The 25284-nt window shown below is 56.7% G+C and overlaps 11 protein-coding genes across 11 annotated transcripts; 6 read left to right on the top strand and 5 right to left on the bottom strand.

Moving 5' to 3' along the window:
• Positions 1-176: 176 nt before the first annotated feature.
• Positions 177-1644, top strand: GLOTRDRAFT_70953 (uncharacterized protein; the record flags this gene model as incomplete). The annotated part of the gene is made up of 5 exons (XM_007864262.1): positions 177-257; positions 323-477; positions 535-685; positions 747-876; positions 938-1644. Exons 1-5 carry the CDS (start codon positions 252-254, stop codon positions 1642-1644), a joined length of 1149 nt encoding a protein of 382 aa, XP_007862453.1. The 5' UTR covers positions 177-251.
• A 478-nt stretch (positions 1645-2122) lies between these two features.
• On the top strand, positions 2123-4230 carry GLOTRDRAFT_109709 (uncharacterized protein). The gene is made up of 2 exons (XM_007864261.1): positions 2123-2456; positions 2509-4230. Exons 1-2 carry the CDS (start codon positions 2170-2172, stop codon positions 3821-3823), a joined length of 1602 nt encoding a protein of 533 aa, XP_007862452.1. The 5' UTR covers positions 2123-2169; the 3' UTR covers positions 3824-4230.
• Positions 4208-6037, bottom strand: GLOTRDRAFT_136338 (MFS general substrate transporter). Its single transcript, XM_007864260.1, has 8 exons — positions 5982-6037; positions 5884-5936; positions 5698-5840; positions 5546-5653; positions 5412-5495; positions 4950-5359; positions 4493-4867; positions 4208-4442 (listed from the first exon to the last, which is right to left on the bottom strand). The coding sequence occupies exons 1-8, from the start codon at positions 6028-6030 to the stop codon at positions 4321-4323; spliced, it is 1344 nt and encodes a 447-aa protein (XP_007862451.1). The 5' UTR covers positions 6031-6037; the 3' UTR covers positions 4208-4320.
• A 64-nt stretch (positions 6038-6101) lies between these two features.
• On the top strand, positions 6102-9413 carry GLOTRDRAFT_70949 (tRNA pseudouridine synthase D). Its single transcript, XM_007864259.1, has 8 exons — positions 6102-6847; positions 7075-7249; positions 7298-7708; positions 7783-8126; positions 8190-8415; positions 8511-8736; positions 8795-9349; positions 9401-9413. Exons 1-7 carry the CDS (start codon positions 6122-6124, stop codon positions 9168-9170), a joined length of 2484 nt encoding a protein of 827 aa, XP_007862450.1. The 5' UTR covers positions 6102-6121; the 3' UTR covers positions 9171-9349; positions 9401-9413.
• A 1699-nt stretch (positions 9414-11112) lies between these two features.
• On the bottom strand, positions 11113-13892 carry GLOTRDRAFT_55502 (uncharacterized protein; the record flags this gene model as incomplete). The annotated part of the gene is made up of 7 exons (XM_007863699.1): positions 13391-13892; positions 12762-13037; positions 12558-12710; positions 11942-12498; positions 11686-11881; positions 11373-11621; positions 11113-11315 (listed from the first exon to the last, which is right to left on the bottom strand). Coding segments are annotated over exons 1-7 (1929 nt in total), but the record flags the coding sequence as incomplete, so codon positions are not given.
• A 29-nt stretch (positions 13893-13921) lies between these two features.
• Positions 13922-15071, top strand: GLOTRDRAFT_109707 (60S ribosomal protein L9). The gene is made up of 5 exons (XM_007864258.1): positions 13922-14029; positions 14188-14448; positions 14501-14605; positions 14664-14772; positions 14828-15071. The coding sequence occupies exons 2-5, from the start codon at positions 14188-14190 to the stop codon at positions 14926-14928; spliced, it is 576 nt and encodes a 191-aa protein (XP_007862449.1). The 5' UTR covers positions 13922-14029; the 3' UTR covers positions 14929-15071.
• A 60-nt stretch (positions 15072-15131) lies between these two features.
• On the bottom strand, positions 15132-16090 carry GLOTRDRAFT_35073 (ICMT-domain-containing protein; the record flags this gene model as incomplete). Its single annotated transcript, XM_007863610.1, has 5 exons — positions 15132-15220; positions 15274-15404; positions 15456-15585; positions 15639-15758; positions 15817-16090. 5 exons carry the CDS (start codon positions 16088-16090, stop codon positions 15132-15134), a joined length of 744 nt encoding a protein of 247 aa, XP_007861801.1.
• Positions 16091-16323: 233 nt separating this feature from the next.
• GLOTRDRAFT_70936 (P-loop containing nucleoside triphosphate hydrolase protein) lies at positions 16324-18911 on the top strand (the record flags this gene model as incomplete). The annotated part of the gene is made up of 4 exons (XM_007864257.1): positions 16324-16490; positions 16543-16858; positions 16929-17602; positions 17650-18911. The coding sequence occupies exons 1-4, from the start codon at positions 16349-16351 to the stop codon at positions 18909-18911; spliced, it is 2394 nt and encodes a 797-aa protein (XP_007862448.1). The 5' UTR covers positions 16324-16348.
• Positions 18912-18986: 75 nt separating this feature from the next.
• On the bottom strand, positions 18987-19608 carry GLOTRDRAFT_70934 (uncharacterized protein; the record flags this gene model as incomplete). Its single annotated transcript, XM_007864256.1, has 1 exon — positions 18987-19608. Exon 1 carries the CDS (start codon positions 19596-19598, stop codon positions 18987-18989), a length of 612 nt encoding a protein of 203 aa, XP_007862447.1. The 5' UTR covers positions 19599-19608.
• Positions 19609-20581: 973 nt separating this feature from the next.
• Positions 20582-22270, bottom strand: GLOTRDRAFT_55488 (GroES-like protein). Its single transcript, XM_007863698.1, has 8 exons — positions 22099-22270; positions 22005-22043; positions 21844-21951; positions 21683-21783; positions 21503-21628; positions 20970-21443; positions 20844-20917; positions 20582-20786 (listed from the first exon to the last, which is right to left on the bottom strand). The coding sequence occupies exons 1-8, from the start codon at positions 22169-22171 to the stop codon at positions 20666-20668; spliced, it is 1116 nt and encodes a 371-aa protein (XP_007861889.1). The 5' UTR covers positions 22172-22270; the 3' UTR covers positions 20582-20665.
• A 785-nt stretch (positions 22271-23055) lies between these two features.
• On the top strand, positions 23056-23974 carry GLOTRDRAFT_33252 (Pkinase-domain-containing protein; the record flags this gene model as incomplete). Its single annotated transcript, XM_007863493.1, has 2 exons — positions 23056-23632; positions 23685-23974. Coding segments are annotated over 2 exons (867 nt in total), but the record flags the coding sequence as incomplete, so codon positions are not given.
• Positions 23975-25284: the final 1310 nt, after the last annotated feature.

Raw genomic sequence — 25284 nt, 5'->3', positions numbered from 1 at the left:
CTCACGAATCGCCCTTCGAAGGTCTGGTGAGTGCATCAGTGATGTTCGCTACTAACCACCCCTTTCAGAGCAGTGCGTCCCGTGCCACAAGTGATCCGGATCCTCATCAACCCGGTGAGTAGAGCTAACATCTGCCACGGTACAGGTCCAACTAAACTTTTGTGGCAGCTAGTCCAGATAAGCCGTATGAAGATGCATACTTTCGCACCACCCTTGAAAGCATTGAACGCGTTGCAAACGAGGATGTTGAAATGCGAGTACGTCTGCACACCCTCCCGATCATCCACTAGTACCATCAACTGTGTACGTCTCTTGTGAATAGGTTCCTCTGACGAGCCAAACTATATGTCTGGTTCTCGATACCAATATACTTCTTCATCACCTGGAGCTTATACAGCGGTTCGTCGCTGACATCGAGCAAACCAGTCTACGAGTGGCGGTAATAATACCCGGGATAGTTGTCTACGAGCTCGATGGGTGATATATATTTTCTTTGCCAAGAGCTGACCTGCATTGCTGATGCTAAGCTACAAGCCAGAAGAATCGCGGAAAGTTGTCTTGGTTTGCCCGCAGCGCTTCCACCTGGATCCTTGAGAAATTTCGCCAGCGAAAGTCCGTTAGGGGACAGTCTCATTCCGAAACGTGCATGCCCTCCGGTAGTTGGAAGAAAAGAGACCTCCAATCCGTAAGCCTCATTGCGTCTTCTGTGTCTTGGTTACCGGACTCATCGCACTTTTGTTCCGCAGTATTTCGACTCCGACGGACTGAATGACGACCTGATACTCGATTGCTGCTTGTATTTCCACACGAAGCAGAGATTGCCGGTCGTACTTTGCACCGCGGACCACAATCTCATCCTGAAAGCACAGCCTCAGGGTACGTCCTGTCAACTGCGGTTCGATGTACATATGCAATCGATAACAGGAGAACAATGTAGGGATTCCGGCACTGAAGCCCGAGCCAAGGTGGTCCAGTCGACAGTTTGCCCGTGTGCTATTCGGCGATGATTCCGGATACATTGACCTATACCGCTTCAGCGACAGCAGCGACTCTTTCCAGCCGTCTACTTCGATCAAAGGGTCAATTTTGGCCCGAGGTCAAGCAACGGAGGCGCCCTCAGATGACGATGCTATGGAAATCGACGATGACGGCGTGGGCCGTACGATAACGCCGTACGAGCTCGAACCCGGTCACGCCTGGGACTCGCTGCACCTGCAGATAATCCGGACATTTACCGTACTCCTGCGAGAGCTGGTCCGGCGGGTCGGGGGTCGAGATGTCGCACGTACGACCAAAGAACTCTCAGGAACTGTCCAGTCACGGTACGCGCCGGAATACACGCGCAAGATCCTGGACCTCTGGAGTGCGCGAGATTGCTTGGAATATCTGCAGTCGAAGAGGCCGCTGCCAAAAACGACGCCGCGTGTGGAGGACTTTCTCTCGATGCCCTATGTTGGGAAAGGCACTGGGGCCCGGCCCGGGCACCAGTGGGCTGCTCGAGATTGGCATGCTGCATTGAGTGGGCTGTGGGATGTCAGCTGCGCGTGGGAGGAGGGGTCGATCCAGGAGTGGTTGAAGGCGTTGGGGCCGCATCTGGAGTATGTGCTCATGCATGCCCCTGCACGTCCTACAGGCAGCTGTTGAGAGTCTATATACTGTGGTTGCGTCATTTGTAGTGTAGCTTCGCTCGCACGTCAAGCAGAGTGTAGTAACATCATAATGTAGAGTACTTTCACCATTGGTATTATTCGAGTTGTGGCTGTCGGAATTGTGAACTCTTCGTTGGCCCGTTGGGTGCCAAGGCGTCGCTTCGCGGCGTCGATCACTGGCAGTTCTGATCCCGATGGAAGCACAGGCCGTAAGCAGCCGCAAGCCAACAAATCCAGAGGCTGACCGTCGGCGACGGCTGGCCGCCCTCTGCTGCGGGTAAGTACGAACTGGCCAGGACCGCCTTTTCATGGAGAGACCCCCGCTGCGGAGCGAGGACGTGCAGTGGCGCAGGCGGGCAGTGTCGGTGAGGCCAAGTAATTATAGCAGCCGTGGGAATGTCGGGAGCAATAGCCTCAGGGGTGAGTTTCGGTGGCCCCAAATCCTATTTTTCACTAAACCGTCTTTCTTTATAGTTTTCAGGCCCTTCCTATCCCTGTCGCTCCTTCCCGCCTGCCCGTCATGATACGCAGGAAGACGCTCTGGATATCCTTGTCGCTCCTGGGGCTGGTCCTCCTCGGCACGGTCGTCGTGCTCTCCTCCATCTCCTTCTACCTTTCCATCGACACCGCCGCCTATCTTACCGAAGACGAGGTCGGCGTCCCGTACAACGGCTCTCGGTGGAACGCGACGGCGCATGGCAAGACGGAGCGCATACCGCGCATTCTGCATCAGACATGGAGATCACAGACGTTGCCGGACAAATGGAAGGATATCTCGCAGGAGTGCAGGGACATGATGCCCGACTAGTAAGCCGTCACCTCGGCTCGTTCCCTGCGGCGCTCGTAACTTTCATTGCAGCGAGTATATCCTCTGGACGGACGCGAGCTCCAGGGAATTCATTGCTGAATATTACCCCTGGTTCTTAGACACGTTCGACAACTACGAGTACCCCATCCAGCGCGCTGACGCCATCCGATACTTTGTGCTGTACCACTATGGGGGCGTCTATCTCGACCTGGATGTCGGCTGTCTACAACGGCTCGACCCGCTCTTGGTCTATCCCGTCATCCTTCCAAAGACCATTCCCGTCGGCGTCTCCAATGATCTCATGTTCGCCGAAAAGGAACACCCATTCATGCGCCAGACCATCGACAACCTCATTTCCTGGAATCACGACTGGGTAATCAACTATCCGACAGTTATGTTCTCCACGGGTCCCATGTTTCTATCCGGCCAGTATGCGCTGTACGCCGCCACCCACGCACCCACTCCCGACCAGCCAGGAGGCGAGGTTCGCATCTTGCCCAAGTCTCTCTACGGCAAGAACGCGAAACCAGAGGAAGCGCCGCACGCCTTCTTTGCGCACTACTACGGCAGCAGCTGGCACGCTGGCGATGCTGGGTTCATCGGCTTCCTCGGCAAATGGGGCAAGACGCTGATGTGGATAGGATCAGTCCTGCTTATCATCGGCCTGATGAGATTGGCCATCCTCGGTGATTCGAAGCGCAAGTACAGCTTGCGCCGCATCGGCCGCTACGAGATCTTCTACCCGCGCTGGCAGGAGCGGAGCGGGCGGTGGTACATCGACCTCGGCTTCCTGTCCGTGCCGACGCACTCGACCGCGCCGTCGTCGCCGATCTCCCTCCCACCGAGCCCGACGTCGTCGCTGGAAGAAGGGGAAGTGCTCCTACCCCTCCCCATCTCCGTGCGGCCCGCGTCCCCTTCGCCGTCCGAGGTGTCTTTACTGAACGAGCCGCCTTCCAGCCCAACGTCCATCCAGCCCGTAGTCGACGCGGTCGTGCGCACCGGTAGCCGGATCATCGCCGCGATCGTGCCCTCGTCGTCCTTGTCGTCGTCGCACCGTTCGCCGCGGAGACCCCGGCGGCGCGGCGTGATCGCGCTCCTGCCCGCGATCTTCGCGTCGCAGGATATGGAGCTGAACGAGCACCAGCGCAGCCCGCTGCCGCCGCAGTACCGCGACGCGCCGGCTGCACCTACGCCGGGGCCGGAGAAGCGGCGGTACGAGGAGGACTTTGAGAGCGCGGGGCTGACGGCGTCGGCGCTGAGCTCGCGCGTGCCGAGTCGCGTGCCGAGCCCGCCGTCGATGGCGGGGAGCTCGTCGGCGCCGCCGCCGTACGACCGGCTCGAAGACGGGACGTACCGGCGGACGTGACGGCTGGGTGGCTGGCTCGGGTGTCCGTGGGATCTAAGGATAGGGGATGCGCGGATCTGAAGATGAAGAAGCTAAATAAACGATGTGGAACTGATTATACCCCTGCGGCGACGACACGGCCTACTCACCCCCCCCTTTTGCCCGCTCTGCAGTGCTCAGCATACACTCGCATTGTATAACACAGCATTGCATTTACTACGTGCCATTGTACCCTACCCTACACCCCGTCCGTCATACATACATACGCGCGCACGGGTGTTAGCCACCCCCACCTAGTGTCGGTTCGCGGTTATTTCCGTACTTTCTATGCCTTTGCACTTTCTGATACATCGCGGACTTGATTGTTAGTAGTTGATAATACATTTGCGGGACTGTTCTACGCGTGGGCTTCAAGCTTGGAGTATGTGATTCCGGGCGCATAAACTATGAAGTGTATCCAAAGTACAGGCGTGACAATGGGTAGTTTTTCGCTCGCTCTACTCCGGAGCCGCCCTAACTTACGCTTGTTTGGCCTTCTGGGACGAGGCGAGCGAGCGCATGCGCGCGCCGAGGAGGAACATCGCGCCCGCGCAGGCGGCGTACGTCGCCGAGGGCCCAAAGGTCCAGTAGCCAGCGCAGGCTGATACGCATCCATCAGCGCTGACTCGGGAAGTAGGGGAGGATGCTCACCGAGGAGAGGCCCCAGCGCGCGGCCGAGCTGCCCGCGCGACCGGAAGCGCCCGAGCGCGCGGCCTTTGACGAGGTCCTCGTCGCCGCCGGGCTCGTCGGTGAGCAGCGCCGCGTGCGCGGTGAGCGCGTTCACGACCGTCGCGGAGGTGAACGCGAGGAGCGCGGCGGCGGCGTAGAGCACCTTTACCGAACGCGTGCGCGGGAGGGCGGCGAGGAGCGCGAAGGAGAGCGCGCAGGCGAGGACGCCGCGGCGCGCCATCGTGGCTTCGCCCGTGCGCGCGAGGGCGCGCCGGACGTAGCCGCCCTGGAGGAGCGCGGAGAGGATGCCGATGGTGGCGAGGAGGGTGCCGTTGCGGCGGTTGTCCCAGTCGAGGACTGCGGTGGGTTAGTGGAGGTGGGGAGGGGGGGGGAGGGTGGACGTACGGTCAAAGGTGAGGAATGTGAGCGTGAACTCGACGCCGGAGAAGATGGCGAGGAAGGCAAAGTGCGTGCGGCGGAGGCGCGCGAGGAGGGCGCGGCGCGCGTGCGGGGGCAGGGGCGGGGCGGGGCGGGTTTGCGTGCGCCGCCTTCTCCGCGCCTTTCCCGTCGTGGCTCGCCTGCTCGTCCTCGGCGATCCTGGTGCCCTTGGTCTCGGGGAGGCAGAGCGCGAGGAAGGCGGTCTCGGCGAGGAGGAGGGCGAGGGAGAGGAGCGCGGGGAGGGCGTAGACGTTGAGCTCGACGCCGGCGGCGAGCGAGGAGGGCAGGGGTTGGGAGGCAAAGTAGGCGCCGATGGGGGGCCCGAGGCAGAAGCAGAGGGCGAAGGCGATGCCGATGGAGGCGAGGGAGCGCGAGCGGGTGGCGGGGGTGGAGACGTCGGAGAGGATGGCGCTGGGAGGGTGGGGTGAGGGTCACAGCGGGAGGGGGGAACGGGGGGACGTACATGGCTAGTTGGACGTTGCCCTCGCTGAGGCCGCCGATGACGCGGGAGAGCATGTAGGAGGCAAAGGAGGTGGACTGGAGCCAGCTGCGCGTAGAGTTGTTGGCTTTGTAGCAGTCGGATGAATCGGAACTCACACGAGCGCAGAGAGGATATTTCCGATCATGGTGAGGAGGAGGATGCGTTTCCTGCCATGGGTGTCCGAGAGCGAGCCGATGTACGGCGAGACGATGAACTGCAGGGTACTTGGAGGGTGTCAGGGGAGTCTTTAGTCAAGGGAAGGACTGACGAGAAGACGGAGCCCATGAGGCCGCCGAGCAGGACGACGTCCCATTTCTGCGAGTTGCGCGCGGAGGCGTAGAAGAGGCCGCGGACGGCGGAGACAAAGGCGAGCGTGCGCGAGAGGAAGCCATCCGGGTCGGACGATTCTCGCTGCGGCTGGTCAGACAGGCTCGGTGCGCTGGCGTGTGCTCACTTTTGTGTACCACTCGATGAGACGCGGAAAGAGCGGCAAAGGAATGGTGAATGCTGCTGCCCGTCAGCGCGTGGCTGGCTCAGCCGCGGTCTGCTCACCGAATAAATCCAGCACCAGCGACAGAAAGACGACAGTGCCGACTTGCATGTTGTGGTGTCGTGGTCGGTCGCCCACGCATGTGTGGACGTTACCGTGACCGCCCGCGCCCGATCTAATCTAATCTCTTCTGCTCCTTGCCATGTCCGGCCAGGTCCACCAGCGCGAGCTCGACGACCAGGGCCCCCTTCCAAAGCGCACAAGAGTAGACTCGTCCGAGCTGGATGCACCTCAGCCGAATCCCGCGGCAGAGCAGGAGCAGAATCCATTCGACGAAAATCTCCTCCCGCCCAGCCATGCCCTCCTCGGCCTCCCCAAAAAAGAATACCCTGACGGCGTCCTCAGGATCATGGAGAACGACGTCGGCATATCCGAGTACATTGCTCGCGACGTCCCAAAAATCGACGGCATCATCAAACAACGGCCCGTCCTCCTCACTACAACATCTAACGTTTGCTCATTATTTTACAGGTTCACCGACTTTCTCGTCTTCGAGGTCGACCTCGACGGTAACGAAATTCACCTAAAGGACATAGGCCCCCCAGACGCGTCTGCAGTGTACGGTCAAAAGAAAATCAAGGACGCTCCCTCTACAGACGTCCCCATGGACGGCGTGGAATCAACTGCACCCGCGCCGTCTACTCCTGCGCCCGAACCTACCGCCGACCCGCAGCCACCACCCGCACCCGCACCCGCACCCGCAGAGCCCATCTGGCCCGACTCCTTCACCGACCGCCTCCAACCCTATTTCGCCCCCGACAAGCTCGACGCCCTCAAGAAAATGTACCTCGAGGGCCCCGAGCCGCCCTTTGTCAGCGACAGCGGCTGGGGCGGGCGCAAGCCCAAGACCGACGCGGACGGCGAGGACGTACAGGAGGACGAAGAAAAGGAAAAGGAAGTCGTGGAAGAGAGGGAGCCCGGGCGGGGCGGCAGGAAAGGCCGCGGACGGGGACGCGGACGCGGGAGGGGCGGGCGCGGGGGCAGGGGCGGCGGGCGCCTGCGCCCCGGCGAGCGCCCCGACACGCGCAAAGTGCTATCAGACGTTCGTGGCCCCTTGACACTTTCGCCATGCAAACCTGATGATCCCGTCCCTAGCCGATCCCCTCGAAGCAGACGCGCACGGCGCTGCACCAGCTCGTGCGCGAGCTCTTCGCCGGCAAGCTCGACACGGAGACGGACACGACCGACCCGGGCGCGAGCGCCGACGCCGGCGCGCGCATCGTCGTCCGCTGGAACAAGCAGCGCGGCGCGCGCGCCAGCCGCGGTACGCGTCCCCTCTTCCCTGCCCTTCTCCTCTCATCTTCCTATCCAGACCAAGACAAACCCCCCGGCTCGAATACCAACACTAGCCCCCAGTCCTCGTCCTCGCGCGGCAACTTCCCCCCCTACATCCACTTTACCCTCCAAAAGACGAACCGCGACACGCAAGACGCGCTCGCGCACCTCGCGCGCACGCTGCACGTCCCCGCGCGCGACCTCGCCGTCGCGGGCACCAAGGACAAGCGCGGCGTCACCGTCCAGCGCGTCTCGCTCAAGCGGGGGAACAAGGACGTCATGGACGTGTGGCGCCTCGCGAACGCGATGCACCGCCCTGGGCGGACGCTCGAGGACGCGCTGGGCGCGCGCGGCGAGCGCGGCGTGCGGGTGGCCGACCTGACGTATCGGCGCGCGGGGCTGGAGCTCGGGAACCTGAAGGGCAACGCGTTCGTCATCACGCTCAGGTGCGCACGTCGCTCGCTCGCTCGGATATCCGTACCCTGCTGACCGCGCCCCGCCCCGCCCCGCCGCGCAGGAACGTCCAAGTGGACTCGGTCGACACGCTCGCCCGCGCGATGGCCTCGCTCCGGCAGCACGGGTTCGTCAACTACTACGGCATGCAGCGCTTCGGCACGGCCTCGATCCCGACGCACTCGATCGGGCGCGCGCTGCTCCGCGGCGACTGGCACGCCGCGGTGTCGATGATCCTCCGCGAGCGCCCCGGCGAGCACCCGGACGTCGTGCGCGCCCGCCGCGCGTGGCTCGTCGAGGGGGATCTGGACAAGGCGCTGGAGGCGATGCCGCGCCGCGTCGTCGCCGAGCGCTGTATTTTGGAGAGCTACAAGAAGCAGCGCGGGGAGACGCGGAATGCGTTCGGGGCGCTGCAGACGGTAAGCTGGGCTCGTGTGACGTTTTGTATAGGGGCCCTCACATCCGTATCCTTCGTCTGGCAGATCCCGAAGAATCTGAGGCTGATGTATGTGCATGCGTACCAGAGCTATCTCTGGAACGCGATCGTGTCGGAGCGCATTAGGATGTACGGCGCGGACAAGCCCGTCGTGGGCGATTTGGTGTTCGACACGGACGAGCCCGCCAAGGCGGACGAGGACGGCGCGGAGCCTATCGCCGTCGTCGGACCTGAAGGGGACATTGCCGCTGCCTCTGTTCCCGCCGAGAAAAGTGCAGGTTGGTTTTTGTCTTATTCGACATGGCTTGTTCACCGCTACTTATCGCTATTCTAGCTGCAGCTGAGGCGGCAGAGACGCCGGCGGAAGCCGCCAAAGACAAGAAGCCCCGCAGGAAGAGAGAATGGAAGGCCAAGGAGCCGCACCGCGTCAAGACGCTGACGGCTGAAGACGTGGACAAGTATACTATCTTCGACGTCGTCATGCCCCTTCCGGGAAGGGACGTGGCCTACCCCGGCGGACAGCTTGGAGAAAGGTACAAGGAGTTCGTGCGAGCCGACGGGCTGGACCCGGATAACTGGGTGCGGAAACAAAAGTGAGCTGGCCTCCTCTCGGGCTTCTGCGAACCGCGACTGATCCGGCCCGAATACAAGGGAGTACACGATGGGCGGGTCCTACCGCAAGATCCTGCACCTCCCGAGCTCGCTCTCCTACTCCATCCTGCGCTACACGGACCCGGACGTGCCGCTCGCGCAGGCGGACGAGGACAAGCTGCTGGGCTTCGACCCGCCCGCGGTCGTCGAGGACGGCCGCTTCATGGCGCTGCAGGTGAAGCTCACGCTCGGCACGGCGGCGTACGCGACGATGGCGCTGCGCGAGGTCACCAAGGCGGAGACGAGCAGCCATTACCAGACCGCGCTGACGGCTGCGAGCGAGGACCAGAAATTCAAGGGCGGGGTGGAGGACATCGAGGAGTTGGAAGCTGACGTCGATGCGGATGCGGATGTGGTGAAAGAGTTTGAAAGCTGAGCTGCATTTTGCGGTGGCCGGAATTATAAGGCTTCGACCAGGGTACATATTTGAATGAAAATACGCCTGTTCTGCAAAGTGTCTATCGATGGCGGAATCTTTCATACTTGCGGTTTTCGTCGCTGCTGAATCCGGCTCCCACAGCGCCGAGTGGCATCTCGAGCAAAGTTGCTAACTTGGTGAGTGGACATCATTATCGAGGAGCCTCTAGTGACATTTACACGCCATAGATAGGATTGTACGTGCATACTTCTGGGGTCTCCTAAAGCAGCTGGAGACGGCGAGCGCTTTAGCTGGATCACACTATAGAGTGACCAGGGTCAGACTACCTCCTTTCAAGTTCGCCTGCTTTCATAACTACAGCATCCCGAGTCGCGCAGTTCATTCGATCCACCCGTCAGCCTTCAATATCGCATGTGTCATTTGCACAGCCGATTTCAGTGCTTCCACCTCCTCATTTGACCACTTCCTCGTTGACCCCACTTGATGAACAGATATCCACCCGTACACGAAGTCATCGTGGATAAGCGGTCCTAACATTTGCGCCTTGACCGAGTATACATCGGTCAGCGCTTTTGGCGGCGGCACGTCCGTGTTGGCTAGGTCACCCTGGATGAGAACTTGGTGCGTCCGCTCTAGCCATTGCACTGTGGCCATCGCTCGTTGATTCAGTGACGAATTGAGTTTCAGCTGGGCGATCCCAGGTCCGCATACTTCCGCGCATACGGTGTCGACGCGGCAATTCTTCTGGGGTATATCCAAACGAAGCGTAGTCCTGCTGGCAGTGCAAGTTTTCATCAAGTCCGCTAATATGTTCTGCATTTGCGCCAGGGTGGGATCCTCTCGCAGTAATTCCCCCCAGCCAAACAGTGGCACCTTCACGTCCACCATCCTCAGAGCCTTCCAGAGGGTGACGCAGACGCTGTCATAGATTGGCTTTCCCAGCTCCGCCTCCATCTCTTCCAAGACGAGCGCTGCCGGCCAGTTCGTGCAAGCGACCACGATGCATTCTGCGTTGGGGTGGTCCGCCTCCCTGAGCAAGTCTCGTATGCGGGCCAAAGGTGTATTTCCGAAGACAACATTGTCTTTCTCGTTCATCTGTGACGTCTTCACCACCTCGTATCCCAGTCCCTCGTAGAAGGCCACAAGGCCCCGCATTGGACCATCCACATACGGGCCTGTGAGGGAGAGCCGCTTAACTCCTCTGAGTTTCAGCACTTCCACTTGAGCAAGTGTGGAAGTGGAGCACGGCAAGTGCGTAGCACTCGTTATCTCCTCCGCGAGTCTAATATCTGCCTGTAGACCTCCGCCGCTCCAGCTGGCGGAGGTCCCGTTCCATAGGATGGCGTCAAGATCCGAGTCGTTCAGCAAGGCTGCACTCTGCAGCATCTTCTCGGTTCCGAATTGTGCTATGCTTCTGTCGTCTGTGTCAAGTGTCCGGACGGCTACTCTGTTGAAATGTAGAGAGACTCGGTGTGGAATTTGTCCAGTTATGAAGGTCGTTATAGGCTCGAGCGCTGTGTTCGAAGAAGGTACTATGAAGCCAATCTTTCTTAGGTCTCGCAAGCTCCCAAGGAATTTCATGGTGGAGTTGTCTGTGTGGTCGTATGTGGCAGATCTTACAGTCGACGTCCCTTATCTTGTGCAGTATATCTCCCGGAAAGATGTTCAGACTCGTCCACACGGTAGCATATATGTATAGGCAAGTTAAAAATAATATATTCCTCTAGAGTCGTGCATGCGTAGGAGTACAAATGCAATGCAATGACGAGTATTAATGAAAATGCAGATGATAATGCCAGCGTAGTGCTTTGTCCGTGCTCTACTATATCCAGATCCAAACCAACCTCATGCAGCTGTCGAAACGGTCATCTTCTTCAAAGGCGGTGTTCCGCCACCTTCCTTCAGGGTACTGCCATTATCCTCGGCCTTACGCTTTGTACCAGCCACTCTCGGCTGTGTTGAAGGCGAGACAGGAACTCTTACACTCCCGTCGGTGCTCGACAGAGAGTTTCGAGGAGGCGTTGTCCGCAGAGCTAATGTATCCGGAGTAACTGAACGGCTCCGACTAGCCTTCTCACTGCGCAGCAAAGCCGCCAGTCTGTTGGATGACATAGCTTCCGCGTGACAGGTTGCATGGTAGATCTTGTAGTGTGACGCATTAGCACTGCTGCGAGGCCTTGTCGACAACGGAAGACTCACTCGGTCGTCTTTCTTAACCGCATTCCGCCAGACCCATTCTTCCTCATCTTCGAGGAACTCAGACTGCATAGTCTCCTTACAGATCGGACATGATATGGGTTTTGCCTCGTCACCCGGAGGGACAACCACGTGAGACGCGCGAAGAGCTGCCTCTTCCTCCTTTGCAGCAGCCGCAGCCGCTTCCTTAGCATTCATACGTCGATCGGCACGACCCTTGCCCTTGCTATCCGCCACTTCATGTATCCAGTCCTGTGTCAAGAAGGATTAGTTCCAATGTCGTAGGGATTGTGAGGGTGAGGGAACGGGAACGCACCTCCACTCCAACGAACCAGCTACGACTGTGTCCGCGTCCTACATTCTGACTCGCCTTACGGTTCTGTCTAAAGTGCATGTCAAGATGATCTTGCATCTTCTTCTTGCCTATAGGATTGTCTGCGAAGCGCAGACCACATTGTTTGCACTGTGATGGCAGACGGTCATACAAGAATGACACTACATCCGGACGTTGTCTAAATTAGTCCATTCCTCAGCCTCAAACAACCTCTTGCCATGACGAACACAGCACGTACCTAGTGATGTCCGCATTGGTCAACCGGATCTTCTGGCTTAAAATAGCTTTCCTGTACTCCCGTGAGGCTCGACGAGCGGGATCTACCTCATCGGGTTTTACATCCTCGACCTTCGCAGTGGCACCGGCACCAGTTGGGGTACCGTTGTTTGACGAGACGACACCTGCCTTCACAAGAGCGCTGAACAGATTTTCTATGTTGCCTAAGGGTAGCGAAGAAGGTCCCGCTGTAGGGGGAGCGGCGGAAGCATGGAGCAGAGCGCTAGCCGGAGGTAGAGCCGAAGGCCACGGTTTCGACTCCTGCTGAGGCGGCGTGTACGATGGTTGAGGCGGGTACGACGGCTGGGATGGAGGCGCGCTATAATTCGGGGCCGACGGATAGCTAGCAGGAGCTGGGGGATAGGATGGGATCGTCGGTGGAGGTGGAGGGGATTGATACGGTGCTGCTTGGGGAGCTGCTGCCGGAGGGGGAGGGATTGACCTTGAGAGCGCCCGTAACTGATTCAACACCTCGCGGAGTTCATCCTGGGACACGCCAGCTTCCACAACACTACGTAACTGGGAGGATAGCAAATCAGCACGCCATAGAGACAGCTAGGGATCGTGTAAAATCTGACCTGTCGCAAGACATTGACATGCGTCTGAGCAGTCGCGTCGTAAGGATTCTGCTGCAGTGCGCGCTCCCTCTGACTCATGGTAAAATCGAGTTCACTGAGAACTTGGGCTTTGGAGACATGCGCGGGAGCGGATCCTCGCCCTGTCCGAGAGGTCTGGCGTCGCTTATTGAGCGAACGAGGCTGTTTGGCAGTGACGGTACTCACATCGGCACCGTAGCTCGAGTCGCCGCCACCCCAGATAGCCCGCTCAATGCTGACTTGAGGTCCGATGCCGAAAAGTTCCTTGCCATTGGGCGCGCCTGTTCGCCAGGTCAGCAACATCTCTTCCATCTTGCTGCGCGTGTTCTGGTCAACCTGTTCATAGGTCTCAAGGAACAAGGGAGTAACGAAGGGTGTGAAATGGCGAGCATACGGCTCGTAGACGTTCTTCGAGATGGCATCGAGGAGGTAGAAGGCGGGTAACTTCATCCAAGGGGAAGCCTAAAAGATATTTGCCAAATAAGGCAACCGTGAGTCAGCACTCCGCGCAGTGAAGGATGACGAGTATGAGCAATGAGAACGGCAGCGGACAGCAGAGCAACGCAGCGATAGCGGCGGCTACAACGCCCGAGCAGCGTGTTCACCTCGCCGCATCGACAGCGACGGCCAAAGGCCACCCAGTTGTCTTTTGCTCAACAACGCAAAACTACTACTAAGTACATGACATCGCCGCGACTATTGTTCATTTTTTATATTCTTGGACCCCACCCGACGACAGCGACGACGATCATCATCATGACCACAGACATAATCAAAGCGCAAAAACAGTGCAGCAATTGGATAGGAGTACTCACCCTTCGTATATGCGTCTCAATGCATTGCGCCACGATTTCAGCCCACCGACTATACTCCTGTGCAATCATGGAAAGACTCTGGATCAGTGGTCTCGAATTAACGTTGAGCATCGATAGACGCTGCAAGTAATCCTCTCGAAACGAAGTGGGGTCCATGTAGTAGACAGGAGGCGGTGGCTGATACTGATATTGAGGAGCCACGGGAGGTGGCCCACGATGCACGTATCCCTGTTGAGGGAAGGGCATCTGACCGTAGGAAGTGCTTGGAGGGTAGAGGGACATTGTGTTCCAACTCATACGCTGGAGTCCACCAATACAGATGCGCTGTCGTCGATGCGACCTCACCGGCAAAGAGGCAAAATCTAGGTAGACACGCTAAATGTCCTCGGAAGACGGCCAAGTGAAGCAAAGTGTAGGGCAATCGCAGAATTTATTCCGCTTAAACCGTCTCTAATGGCTGGCACCGAAAACTGCTCGAACTCGGGGGTGATGGTGGTTGATAGTCAAGAGTGAACGACAGTGTGACGGACACGCGTGACGACAATACACCCGATTCGAACTCCGCTTTGCGAGCCACACGGACTAGGCGGCACCGGGCCCGACGTAACCTCCAGCCTCAAGAAAACATACCATTCCACGGTGAGTACTGCCTGTATCCTCCTCGTTGAACATCCTGGTGCCGGCGTACGATGGTACTGGGCCGCTGGAAGTGGTTTGAGTGGTTGAATTGGCGTGGTTGGGGTTGGATTGGTCGCCGAAGTTATGGATGTACGGTGTACTGATGTCTGCCCAACCAGATGCGGGACGTCCTCAAGACCGAAGAGCTCGAAATTCCTGAAGGTGTCACTGTCGACATCAAGTCCCGCATCATCACCGTCACTGGTCCCCGTGGAGAGCTGAAGAAGAATGTCCGCCACATAAACATGGACATCAATCTCCAGAAGTCCGCCAAGTCCAACAAGGTCTTGCTGTCCGTCTGGCAGGGAGGACGCAAGCACGTTGCATGCTTACGGACGATCCGTAGTTTGATTGAGAACATGGTCATCGGTGTCACGAAGGTCCGTATGCATGTTACTTTGCCTAGTCCCGCTTGTAACATTTGACTTGCAGGGCTTCCGGTACAAGATGCGTGCTGTATATGCTCACTTCCCCATCAACTGCATTATCCAGGAGAACGGACGGGCATTGGAGATCCGTAACTTCTTGGGGGAGAAGGTTCGTAGTTTGCCATGATATGCTGAACACTTCATCTCAAATCATGTTATATCGACAGTTAGTACGGAGTGTGGCCATGTTGGACGGTGTCACGATCTCTGAGTCAAAGACTCAGAAAGACGAGCTGATTCTTGAGGGCAACGACGTACAGAATGTCTCACAATCTGGTGTGTACTTTCGCTCGCATCTTGTGCTGTTCTTGAATACTAACAGGAATCGCAGCTGCTTCGATACAGGGCGTCTGCCGTGTGCGGAACAAGGATATCCGTAAATTCTTGGACGGTATCTACGTGTCGGAGAAGGGCACGGTTATCACGGAGTAAACCCACTTACGGGGTTTCGTTCTTTGCTTTGGGGTGACGTCCTTCGTCGAGGCAAAACTGGCATGTCGTGTATCTCTACCTCATTACCTATGCTATTATGCCGGCATATGCTATGTTTCACCGCCTATGGGCGGATCGCATTCTCTCATACGTTTTGTGAATATTCGTCAAGCACGGATCTACAGGTAAAGATGATTCCGGTCCTATGGTATAAAGGGTATCCGTGTGCCGACTCGCTTTCGATATTCCACGTAGGCATCTCCAAAGAATTTGACTAGAGCTCTTTCTTCCGCTGCTAGTGGATCAGACGTAGGAAGACGGTGAATGCGAATGTGGACGACGTACCCCTTGTCCTATAATAAAAGAATCTCCACAGCACAACGGCGAATCCAGTAAAGCTGACGGGATTGAGTAACAAAAGCTGCGTGCCTAATGCCCAGTAGAAGAAGCCTGCATAGGATGGATGTCTGAACCATCTACAATATCGAGTAAGTACACAACCACCAAACGAGTGGGACTGGCTATACCGATAGACACCGTCAGTGACAAGCTGATGCGTCTCTAGCCTTTGAAAAGCGACAGAATGGGAGAAGTTCGTGGATGCGTGAATCATAGCAGTCGAACGCAATGTTTGCCCAACGATGACCATGAGGATGCCTAAGGCGTATTGGTTAACGTATTTTGCGTGTACAATGAGGAAAAAAACTAACCAAGTGCGCTGATTGATGGGTAGCTCTTTAGCGAAGGCTTCAAGTACAGAGTGACGAGATATTCGAGAACAGCCACACCATTGGCAACATGGTACATGGCACCGTTATCAAGCAGGAATGCTGAACAGCAATGTGGTCATGAAATGAACGTTCATCTACTGAGCAAAATGAGACTCACAATCGACACTACACTTGTCCTTATTCCAACCTGCCGTAACAGCGAATTCGCCCCAATGGAAGGCGGCCCATGCTGCCACAAAGAAACCCAATTGATACGTTGCCCACCAGAAAGCCTCAAAACCTCCGACGAGGAAAGTCAATAAGCCCAGCGAGAATATACCGCCTAGAATGAAGGATATAGTGGATATTGCAAGAGGTGTATTCGGAATATTGCCGTGTGGCTGATGGGCAGGATTTGCAGGTATCGTGTCCAGCGCATGTGACTTGGGCATCGTCTGGCGTTGTCTCAACTTTACCTCGAAAGTATCGACTACCTCAGGACTAGAAGACGGTTCCATGGAGGAGTAGACGAGGGCACTGGCCAGCGCGGCGGGAGTGAAACAATAGCAGAATTGTCGGACATTGTTATAGTGCAGTGGTACCGTACGCCACAGCCACTTTCGTTCCCAGTTTGCCTTCAGTGCGCTCCGAGTCCCGAGCCTCCGAGACCAGTTTGCTTCGGAGTCTTGCACCTCTTGTCAGGCCGGGTCATGCTCGCTAGCCTCCGACAGACTATCCGACATTATGCAACCTACAGCAAGCGGACGACGATCCTCGTTCAACGTGGATATGCGACGACGGCTGATCACGATCCTTCCAAGTTCCGGAATATGGCAGTTGTTGCCCATATAGGTGAGTACCATTCATGCCTCATCTGTGGTTATACCTGATACGCTTAATACAGATTCTGGGAAGACCACCTTGACTGAATCTATCCTTCTGAAGTCTTCCTACCTTTCGTCAGCAGGCTCAGTGGACACTGGCAGCACAACCACCGACTTCCTACCAGCAGAACGCGAGCGGGGGATAACAATACAGTCCGCTAGCATTCCCGTTAAATGGAGGGACTGGACCTTTAATTTGATTGATACGCCTGGCCATGCCGACTTTGGTATGGAAGTAGAAAGTGCAAGCCGAGTGGTGGACGGTGCGGTAGTGTTAATCGATTCCGTGGAAGGTGTCGAGGCACAGACGAAGGGAGTATGGAGACAGCTGGATAGGTAAGCAGCATCGTAGGTGAGAGATGCCATGACGGTTATCTTTACAGTGGTTGCTCAATTCGCCCCCTAGGTACGACGTTCCGAGCCGCGTCGTCTTCCTCAATAAGCTTGACCGACCTGGTGCATCTTTTCGAAACTCGATACGGTCCCTGCTGTCGCATCGTCTGCATCCGAAGCCTATAGCCTTTACGCTCCCGATAGCTTCTTTTGACCCCAGCAACTACAAGACCGCTGAACCCGGAATAGAGGGCCTTGTCGATCTCGTGAAATGGGAAGTCTGGAAGTGGAATGATGAGCGGGAATCTGTTCGAACTCCTTTACCAAGGGAAGCCTATGAACTCGCCGGCTGTGGCATCTTGCCTGCGTCGCATCCTTTGCTGGCCCATCTCGTGGCTGCACGCACTGAGCTGCTGGAAAGCCTCTCGATGTTCTCAGAGCAACTCATGGAGTCCCTGCTTAGTCTGCCATCCTCCCCTTCCGCATATCTTACCGTCGATGCAACCGGTATCCTACCTGAGGTTCGCGCAATGACACTGCGAAAGGAGATCCTTCCTGTTTTCTGCGGGTCTGCCATCAAGGGAATTGGGACAGATATTCTCCTGGACTACGTAGGAGAGCTATTGGCTAGTCCTGTGGATGTGCCACACGACAAGCAGTCGCCGAAGTCTCCGGTCCGGTTGCTCGCGTGGAAAGTAGGCTGGGACAAAAGGAAGGGCTGGATGACGTTCGTACGTGTATACTCTGGTAAGTGGATGCAGCTAGTTCGCTGGTGGGTCTGAACTCTTGTGTAGGGACGCTCAGACGGCAGAGTGCCATCTTCAACGTAACCCGAAATCAAAAGGAAAAGGTGTCAAAGCTTCTTCTACTATACGCGTCTGAGGCAGAAGAAGTCGATGAGCTCCCGTTCGGAGCCGTTGGGGTTGTTCTTGGATTGAAGTATACACGCACGGGAGATACTCTCGTGTACCCTATGTCAAAGGAGTTGGAAACAGCCGTCTCTCGCGACATCACACCTCCGCAGGCGGTAATGTCTGCCTCCATCATTCCACAATCTCATGCAGACCTAGAGCCAGTGCAAGAAGCGCTTCATGCACTCTCTCGAACTGACCCTTCTGTGCGCGTGGAGACCCAAGAAGGGCAGCTCTTGGTGCATGGACTCGGGGCTCTGCATCTTGAGATTATCGAAGGCCGTCTGCGGGATGAATGGAATGTTAGTTTTGAGGCCGGCAAGCGTCGCGTCAGCTACAGAGAGGGGCTCGGGCCTGGAATCCAGGAAGAGAACGCGGACTCGTGGCCGACGGAAATAGGCGGTAGGCCGGTCAAAATCATTGTGTCGTTCAAGATCAGAAAGCTCGAGTCCTCCGAAAACGGTGATCCTCTCTGGGATGACAATGTGGTCCTAGGCAAGAACGGCAAATCCCTACCTCCTCCACAATCAGCGGCAAGGCAAGATGATCCTATGGCATGCATAGCGAGGGGTGTATCCGATGCTCTGTCCAATTCACCTCATACGTCCTTGCCACTATCACACTTGCATATCCAAATTACCAACTATCGTTATCCTGAGGAGGCACCGGCGAGCACATTAGCGGGGGCAAGCGCGTTCATTCTACGAAATCACATCCGCGGATTTGGTCCGGGGCCTATCCTGGAACCTTACATCCGTGTCAAGGTCACGGTAAACGAAGACAGTCTGGGGAAGATTGTAAAGGATCTAACGGAAAACGGTGGCGAGATCCAAGACCTCGGCGCTGACGCTACGGCACTATCAGCTGGGGAAGATGAGTTGGATCCTTACCCAGACGACGGCATCTACACGCCTCCCGAATGGCTTTCCCCTTCGTCTTCGTCGTTTACGCAATCTGAGGGATCCCCTGCGCGGCTGAAACGGTCCATCTATGCATTGGCGCCATTGAGCCGGATGCTTGACTATTCCAGTAGGTTACGAGCTTTGTCTGGCGGGCACGGACTGTTCGAGATGGCCAACGCTGGCTTCCGCGAGGTGTCCGAGCTGCGAAGGTTGGAGATCCTGAAGGAGATAGGTCGAGCATGATCCCTTAATGGATAAAAGTACTACGTTATGTGACTTCCGTATATTACAGCATCTATAGACTGTACTATCCAGGAATCATAATTCTCTTGTTTCGTCAGCATCGCCGAATAGAACAGCGCCATCCATATCGTCGTCATCTGCTTCAGTGCCTCGCAAGCCACCAGCCGAATTGAGGACCTGAGTGAATGCCATCATGTCGCTCTCATCGTTCTCGTCCAGGTCTATAGTCTGAGGGGGGTCGTTGAAACCAGGGACTGGAAGCAATATACGCTGATTGAACGGGGCTGGTGTCTCTTGCCGCTCGTCATCGGGGAGGAACAACGGCGTGCGCTCCCGTAAGCCCGTGCTGGGTACGAAGTCTGGAGGAGCGATGCTCGGTCGTCTCAATCCCGTAGACTGCAGGGGTGCGACAGAAGGGGCGCGACTAGCTGAACGAATAGGAGGCCAGGGCTCTACGACGACGCAGAGGCAGCGATCGGAGATACTGAAGCCTTTGTACTTGAGCTGAAGCACTGGTTTTGGTTTCTTCTCTTCGTCCTCGTCTATGTTGATTACCACTCGACGAATGGTTCGGGACGAAGTTGTGGTTATCGATTCCTGCGCAGCTAGAGTCTCGGGAGTTGGAGTGGCAAGTAGAGCATCTTCAGCCTCCTCTTTGACTATGCCTTCTTGGGTGGGCTGGGCCATCTCAACGTCTTCCGTGTCATCCGGTGCGACATCGTCGTCCACATCAATATGGTCACGGTCCTTTCTCGCCGGTTTCCTACTTGACCTTCTCGACCGGGCACGCGGAATGTACTCCGCGTAGTCGTCATCAATGTCTTCGTCTTCGCTTTCAAAATCTCGGAGTCCTTCCTCGTCGATATCTCGTGTTTTGGCGCGGGCCTTACCTTTTGGTTTCTTCTGTCCGGAGGAACCCTTGGCCTTCTTTCTCTTTCCACCTCTTGATTGTGGCACATCTGGCGGAGGGGGTGGTAGCATCTGGCCTTTGGGGGGAATGGGTGCGATCGTGAAGTTCCTCGTCTGCAAAATCTCAGATTTCGGTAAATATAATGCAACATGACGAGTGACTTGCCTTGAGAATGACGGAATGAGACTCCGCCCCGCGGAAGAAGTAAGCAAACTGGTAGAAGTCTGCCGACCAGGACGGTGAATCGGAATACGGCAACATAGACCGAACCGCTTTGACGTACCCCCTCTATGGACGTCCACAGTCCCCCTCTTGCCACTACCTTCCGTCATATGCGACTCAGCTTTCATCTTGGGTATAATTCTGCGAATGCATCAGAGTACAACCTCGCCTGGCGAGGGTAGGGGCGTACAGAGGTCTCAGGTCTGCCAGGACATGCTGGAGGACGCCATCAGACATCCAATCGATGTGTCGCTCGTCCAGATAGAGCTTCGGGATTGGCACGTCAGACAAAACGGCCTGCATACTATTTACCAGACTTACATACAAAGGCAAGACGTCGGTGGTGGATATCCTCAGGTAAAAGAGGTTGCGGGCGCGGAAGGGCATGCTGTCTGATGTATGGATTGCAAGGCGGATCAGCTGTGCTGGGAACGCGTATAAGGAGTATTCAGGACGGCTGAGCAAAGGAGAGAGCTTACGGCAGTCAAGTGATACAGTACGCGTCTAATTCAGCGCGTCGCGTCACGCACTACAAGTATCTGGAGAACTCCTGGCGCGCAGTGGATTTTGGATTTCATTTGTCGGCGTATGCTACACTATCCTACACAGAAGGAAGACTCATTTACAGAGGCCCTACTGGGACGTCAGGCCCGGAGATAATGGCTTTAATGACACCCTTGCCGTCGTCGCCCTTGCCCTGGCGCGTCGCATTGAACGCCTTGACCGCGTCCGTAAACGCAAATCTTAACAGAATCCAGTCAGTACCTTCGAACAGAATGGGACGCAAAACCAGAACGCACCTGTGCGTGATGAGTGGCTTGAGGTCAATCTTGCCCGCAGCAACCAAGTCAATAGCGAATTGATAGTCGCCGGGCTAGAGATACCGGTTAGCGTCTGTCAGATTCTGAATATAGGAAGCTACGTACTCCGTAGCGGAAAGAGCCCTTAAATACCAGCTCCTTCGTCAACATCGTGGTGATGGGTAACTGGACTTCCGGAGTGCCCATTCCGACCTGGACGTACGTCCCGCCCATCTTCGCCAAGAACATGCCTGTCTGTATCGACACCTCCGCGCCGCTCGCGTCCACAACGACATCCACACCCTTGGGTAGGCCGAGCTGCTTCTTCATCAGCTCGGCCGAATTCTGTGAGTACTGGATCTTGCTCTGGCCGGGCTCCATCTTGGGCGGCTGGAACGCGTCCGTCGCGGCGTAGGACTTGGCGAAGTCGAGGCGCGCGGGCACGATGTCGACGGCGACGACGCGCGAGGCACCGAGCGCTTTTGCGACGGCCATGCAGACGAGGCCGACGGGCCCGCAGCCGAAGACGGCGACGGTCTGGTTGGCGCGAACGTCGGCGATGGATCGGACGGAGTGGACACCGACGGAGAGTGGCTCCATCTGTAGGGTGAAAGAGTCGATACGCGGATTTCCTGCTGGGGAGATCTACGCATGCTCACCATTGCGCCGTCCTCGAGAGTCAGGTGGTCGGGGAGAGGATATACAAGGTCGGCGGGGAGGACGTAGTAACGCGCGAGGGTGCCGTCATATGGAGGTGTAGCGGCAAATACCATGTCTGCACAAAGCTGCCGGAGGGAGGCGTTAGAGTGAATCCCGGCTTAATGAGACATACGACGAACTTCGTAACGACCGCTCTTGCAATACTCGCATACTCTGCAGGTTGTTCCGGGCTCCATTGCGACGCGGTCTCCGGGCTTGACATTCTTCACCGCCTTCCCCACTGTTATACCAAACGGGATATAGTCAGACATTTGTTTGGTCGGCAGGAAACTAAACGTACCCTTTGAGATAACACCTGCCGACTCATGGCCGAGGACCATCGGGTTTTCGACGACGAAGTCTCCAATGCGGCCATGTACCAAGTAGTGCACATCAGAACCACAGATACCTGGAGCGACAGCACTGTTAGATCGTGCTGCCGAAGCTTATTCATCGACTGACCGGTCTTCTTGACCTCAATCAGCACCTCATTGTCGGCAACTAAGACGATGAAGGCATCAGCAATGATCGCAGTTATTAATGAAGGCAGACGCACTCTCTGGGATGGGCCTCTGCTCGTACTCGACCTTTTCGATGGCTTTGAGGACGAAGGATGGGTTGTCGGACATTTTGTATGAAGCTGAGGGCGATGCACAAGCGTACGGCGTCCAGGAGATATCGCAGCTCCTGTATTTGAGGGGAAGACGGGGTATCGCGGTCGATCCGGTCCGCTCAGCGGTGGGTAAACGTCCACGGGCATGGGCCCAGGATACCCCGGAGCTTTGTCGGAACGGTCCAGAATGAATCCATCGCTGTGAGCGCAGCGCTGTCAGATGTCCGTTCTTCGTTGTACTAGGGAGAGCTGGATGTTTGTATAAACGAGTGAGTGGAAGAATGCGCCTGCCCGTGGTGGGACTGGGCAACGATTATATACGATTCGCGCTCATCACCTTACCAGTCAGCCGCCTGTGGCAGTCCCCTCAACCTTGCGAGGTCGTCCACTCCTAGAATCCAACAATATTTGTTGCAAGTTCATTATTATTGCATGTTAGTATGGCAGCGGGCTAAGAGGTGGCTGTGTCTCTTCAAAGCGGGGCGCCACCGACGCGGCGGCGCGGGACCGACGGCACGCGCTGGGCCGCCCCCGCCATCCGCGACGACGGCGAGCAACCTGAAGCCGACGGCGGCCCAGTGTCTAGACTCTCGGTTTCGATCCAAATATCACCGCCCCTATCGCCGACGAGCCTGGTACAATGCTGTCTTTACCCCAGGATGTGGACTTCGTCGCAAACTGGACCAGATCGCCCGCCCTCGATGCCTCTGACATCCGCTGCGACCGACACATCCGCGACATCCGCGGTACGCGCCAGTTTCTATAAAGCCATGCTGCTCCACAGGTCAGGCTCGTCGTCAACAGTACTCTCTTCAAGTCTCTCGTCTGGAACGCTAGTCTCGTCCTCAGCTGCTTCTCTCTCCGCTCTCAAGCTCGCCTATCGCCCATCAAGTATTCGCCATGGTCAACGCAAGTGCTTCGCTGCCTGACTTTACCGGCAAGACCATCGACGGCGGTCGCATCAAACTTCTGGAAGTAATCGGCACGGGTGCCTACGGCGTTGTCTACGGTGCCCTCGACACACGACCTTCCGTGCGCCCCGGAGGCAAACGATACGCGGTCAAGTGTCTCCAACGCGACCTCCCTCCCAAGCAAAGACGCTTCCAGGCGCGCGAATTAGCTCTACACGCCGTGGCCTCCGACCATCCGAACGTCCTCACCCTCCACGGCGTCATCGAAGAAGAGCACTATGTCTACCTGGTTCTGGATCTTTGCCCTGGCGGTGATCTCTTCGGCGCTATCACTGAACGACACGTTTATCACCGGAACGACGCGCTACTTAAGAAGGCTTTCCTGCAGCTGCTCGACGCAGTTCAATGGTGTCATGATAGAGGTATCTTCCATCGCGACCTCAAGCCTGAAAATATTCTCTGTTCAGAAGACGGTAGCCGGCTCTACTTATCGGACTTTGGACTCGCCACAAAAGAGCCTGTCAGTCGCGACTTTGGATGCGGCAGCTCATATTACATGAGCCCCGGTACGTCATTCGCCATAATATCATCGTACCAATGCGTCTAATGTCTCTCCAGAATGCATAGGAAAGGAGTTCGATCTGGGTGCCTATTCGACTAGGCACAGCGACATCTGGTCCCTAGGCATCATCCTCACCAACATGATTACCGGAAGAAACCCCTGGCGATGGGCCACCACGGACGACGAGTGCTTCAGCGCCTACCTCCACAACCGTGACTTTCTACAGGAAATGCTACCGATATCCAAGGGCACGAACCGGATTCTCCGGCGGATCTTCACGCTCAACCCGCACTCCCGCATAACCATCCCTGACCTCAGGGAAGCGGTACTGAAGATGGACAGCTTCTGGATGAGCAGAGCCGACACCGCCAGGGCGTCCGAACACGTCAGGATCGCCGACGAGTCGTATGCGGTGAAGCCGCCGATAGCCGAGCTAGCTGGACCTCCGACGAGGGCGCTACCCGACGACAGCACGCTTCCAGGACAAAGCACCGACAGCAGCAGCGACTTCAGCGACGAGACCCTCCCGCCTGTGAGCGAAGGGCCATTTCGCCACGGGCACACCGTCTCCTCCCCGCCTCGCGCGCTCATCGGCCGCATCGCGAGCGATACCGCTGCGCCGCAGACACTCCCGCCGTTCGTGTCCGGCTCAGAGTCGGACTCTGAGGCGTCTTCATCCAGCGGCGAGGAGAGCGAGGGCCCGATCACGCCCGAGACGCACGCGAACGATCCGGCGGTGGAGGTGCCTGATATGCCGGAGGGCGAGGGGATGGGTGAGCTGGTTGTCGTGCCCGTGCGGCAGCAGGAGAGAGGGGCGGGGAAGCAGCAGGTGAAGTCGCCGGTGACTTCGCCTTCGCATTTGTTCAAGCATGCTGTGCAGAGGCTTAAGGCTTTGCATGCATGAGAGACGAGTGCGGGCACTCATTGTTGATCTGTTGTACGCTTATCTGTGTTTGTATGTGCTATTTTGCGCCTGAGCTGGTCTCACCGCAGTTGGAATTCTAGACTCGAATGCTTCGGCCTATTCGTTTGTGATGAATCTGAGTGCACCAGAGTCTAATCCATCGACCTGGTATGTGCACCCGGGTGACGACAGAAACAAGCCTACAGTCGTTTGCATATGAAACCGAAAATCGGGTTTCCGTGAGCATTGTTTGTTCGAGCCAAATATACCCATATGCAGTAATGCGAGATGGCTTCTTGTGACTGCGTGACTGTCAGATAGCATTCATCGACGTCTCGAACTTGAAGTATCGACTGGCTGGTACCATGGTTCACCTCACTCGACAACTACGTGAACGTATCATTGTCTGGCGCCATGAGCAAAACAAGACACTCCGAGTGATTTCTGAGCTTGCGGGATGCAGCATAAGCACAATCTTTGAAGTTCTCCGACTCTACACGGAATACGGCACAGTCATCAACCCGAATGCTAGACCTCGAGGCCGGCCGCGTACTCTGGACATGCAGGATATGAACTTCGTGCGATCAGTTATTGAGGGAGAGCCTGCTATCTACCTTGATGAGCTACGAGATCGAGTCTACAACAGACTACACAGCACATGCAGTTTGTCAGCCTGAGGGCGGGCTGCAGTCTACAGAGTCACACAGTCACAAGAAGCCATCTCGCATTACTACATATGGGTATATTTGGCT

Source organism: Gloeophyllum trabeum (assembly GCF_000344685.1).
Source record: "Gloeophyllum trabeum ATCC 11539 unplaced genomic scaffold GLOTRscaffold_00002, whole genome shotgun sequence".
Taxonomy (NCBI): domain Eukaryota; kingdom Fungi; phylum Basidiomycota; class Agaricomycetes; order Gloeophyllales; family Gloeophyllaceae; genus Gloeophyllum; species Gloeophyllum trabeum.
The sequence above is the reverse complement of the archived record's forward strand: the minus strand, read 5'-3'. Positions and strand labels throughout refer to the sequence as shown.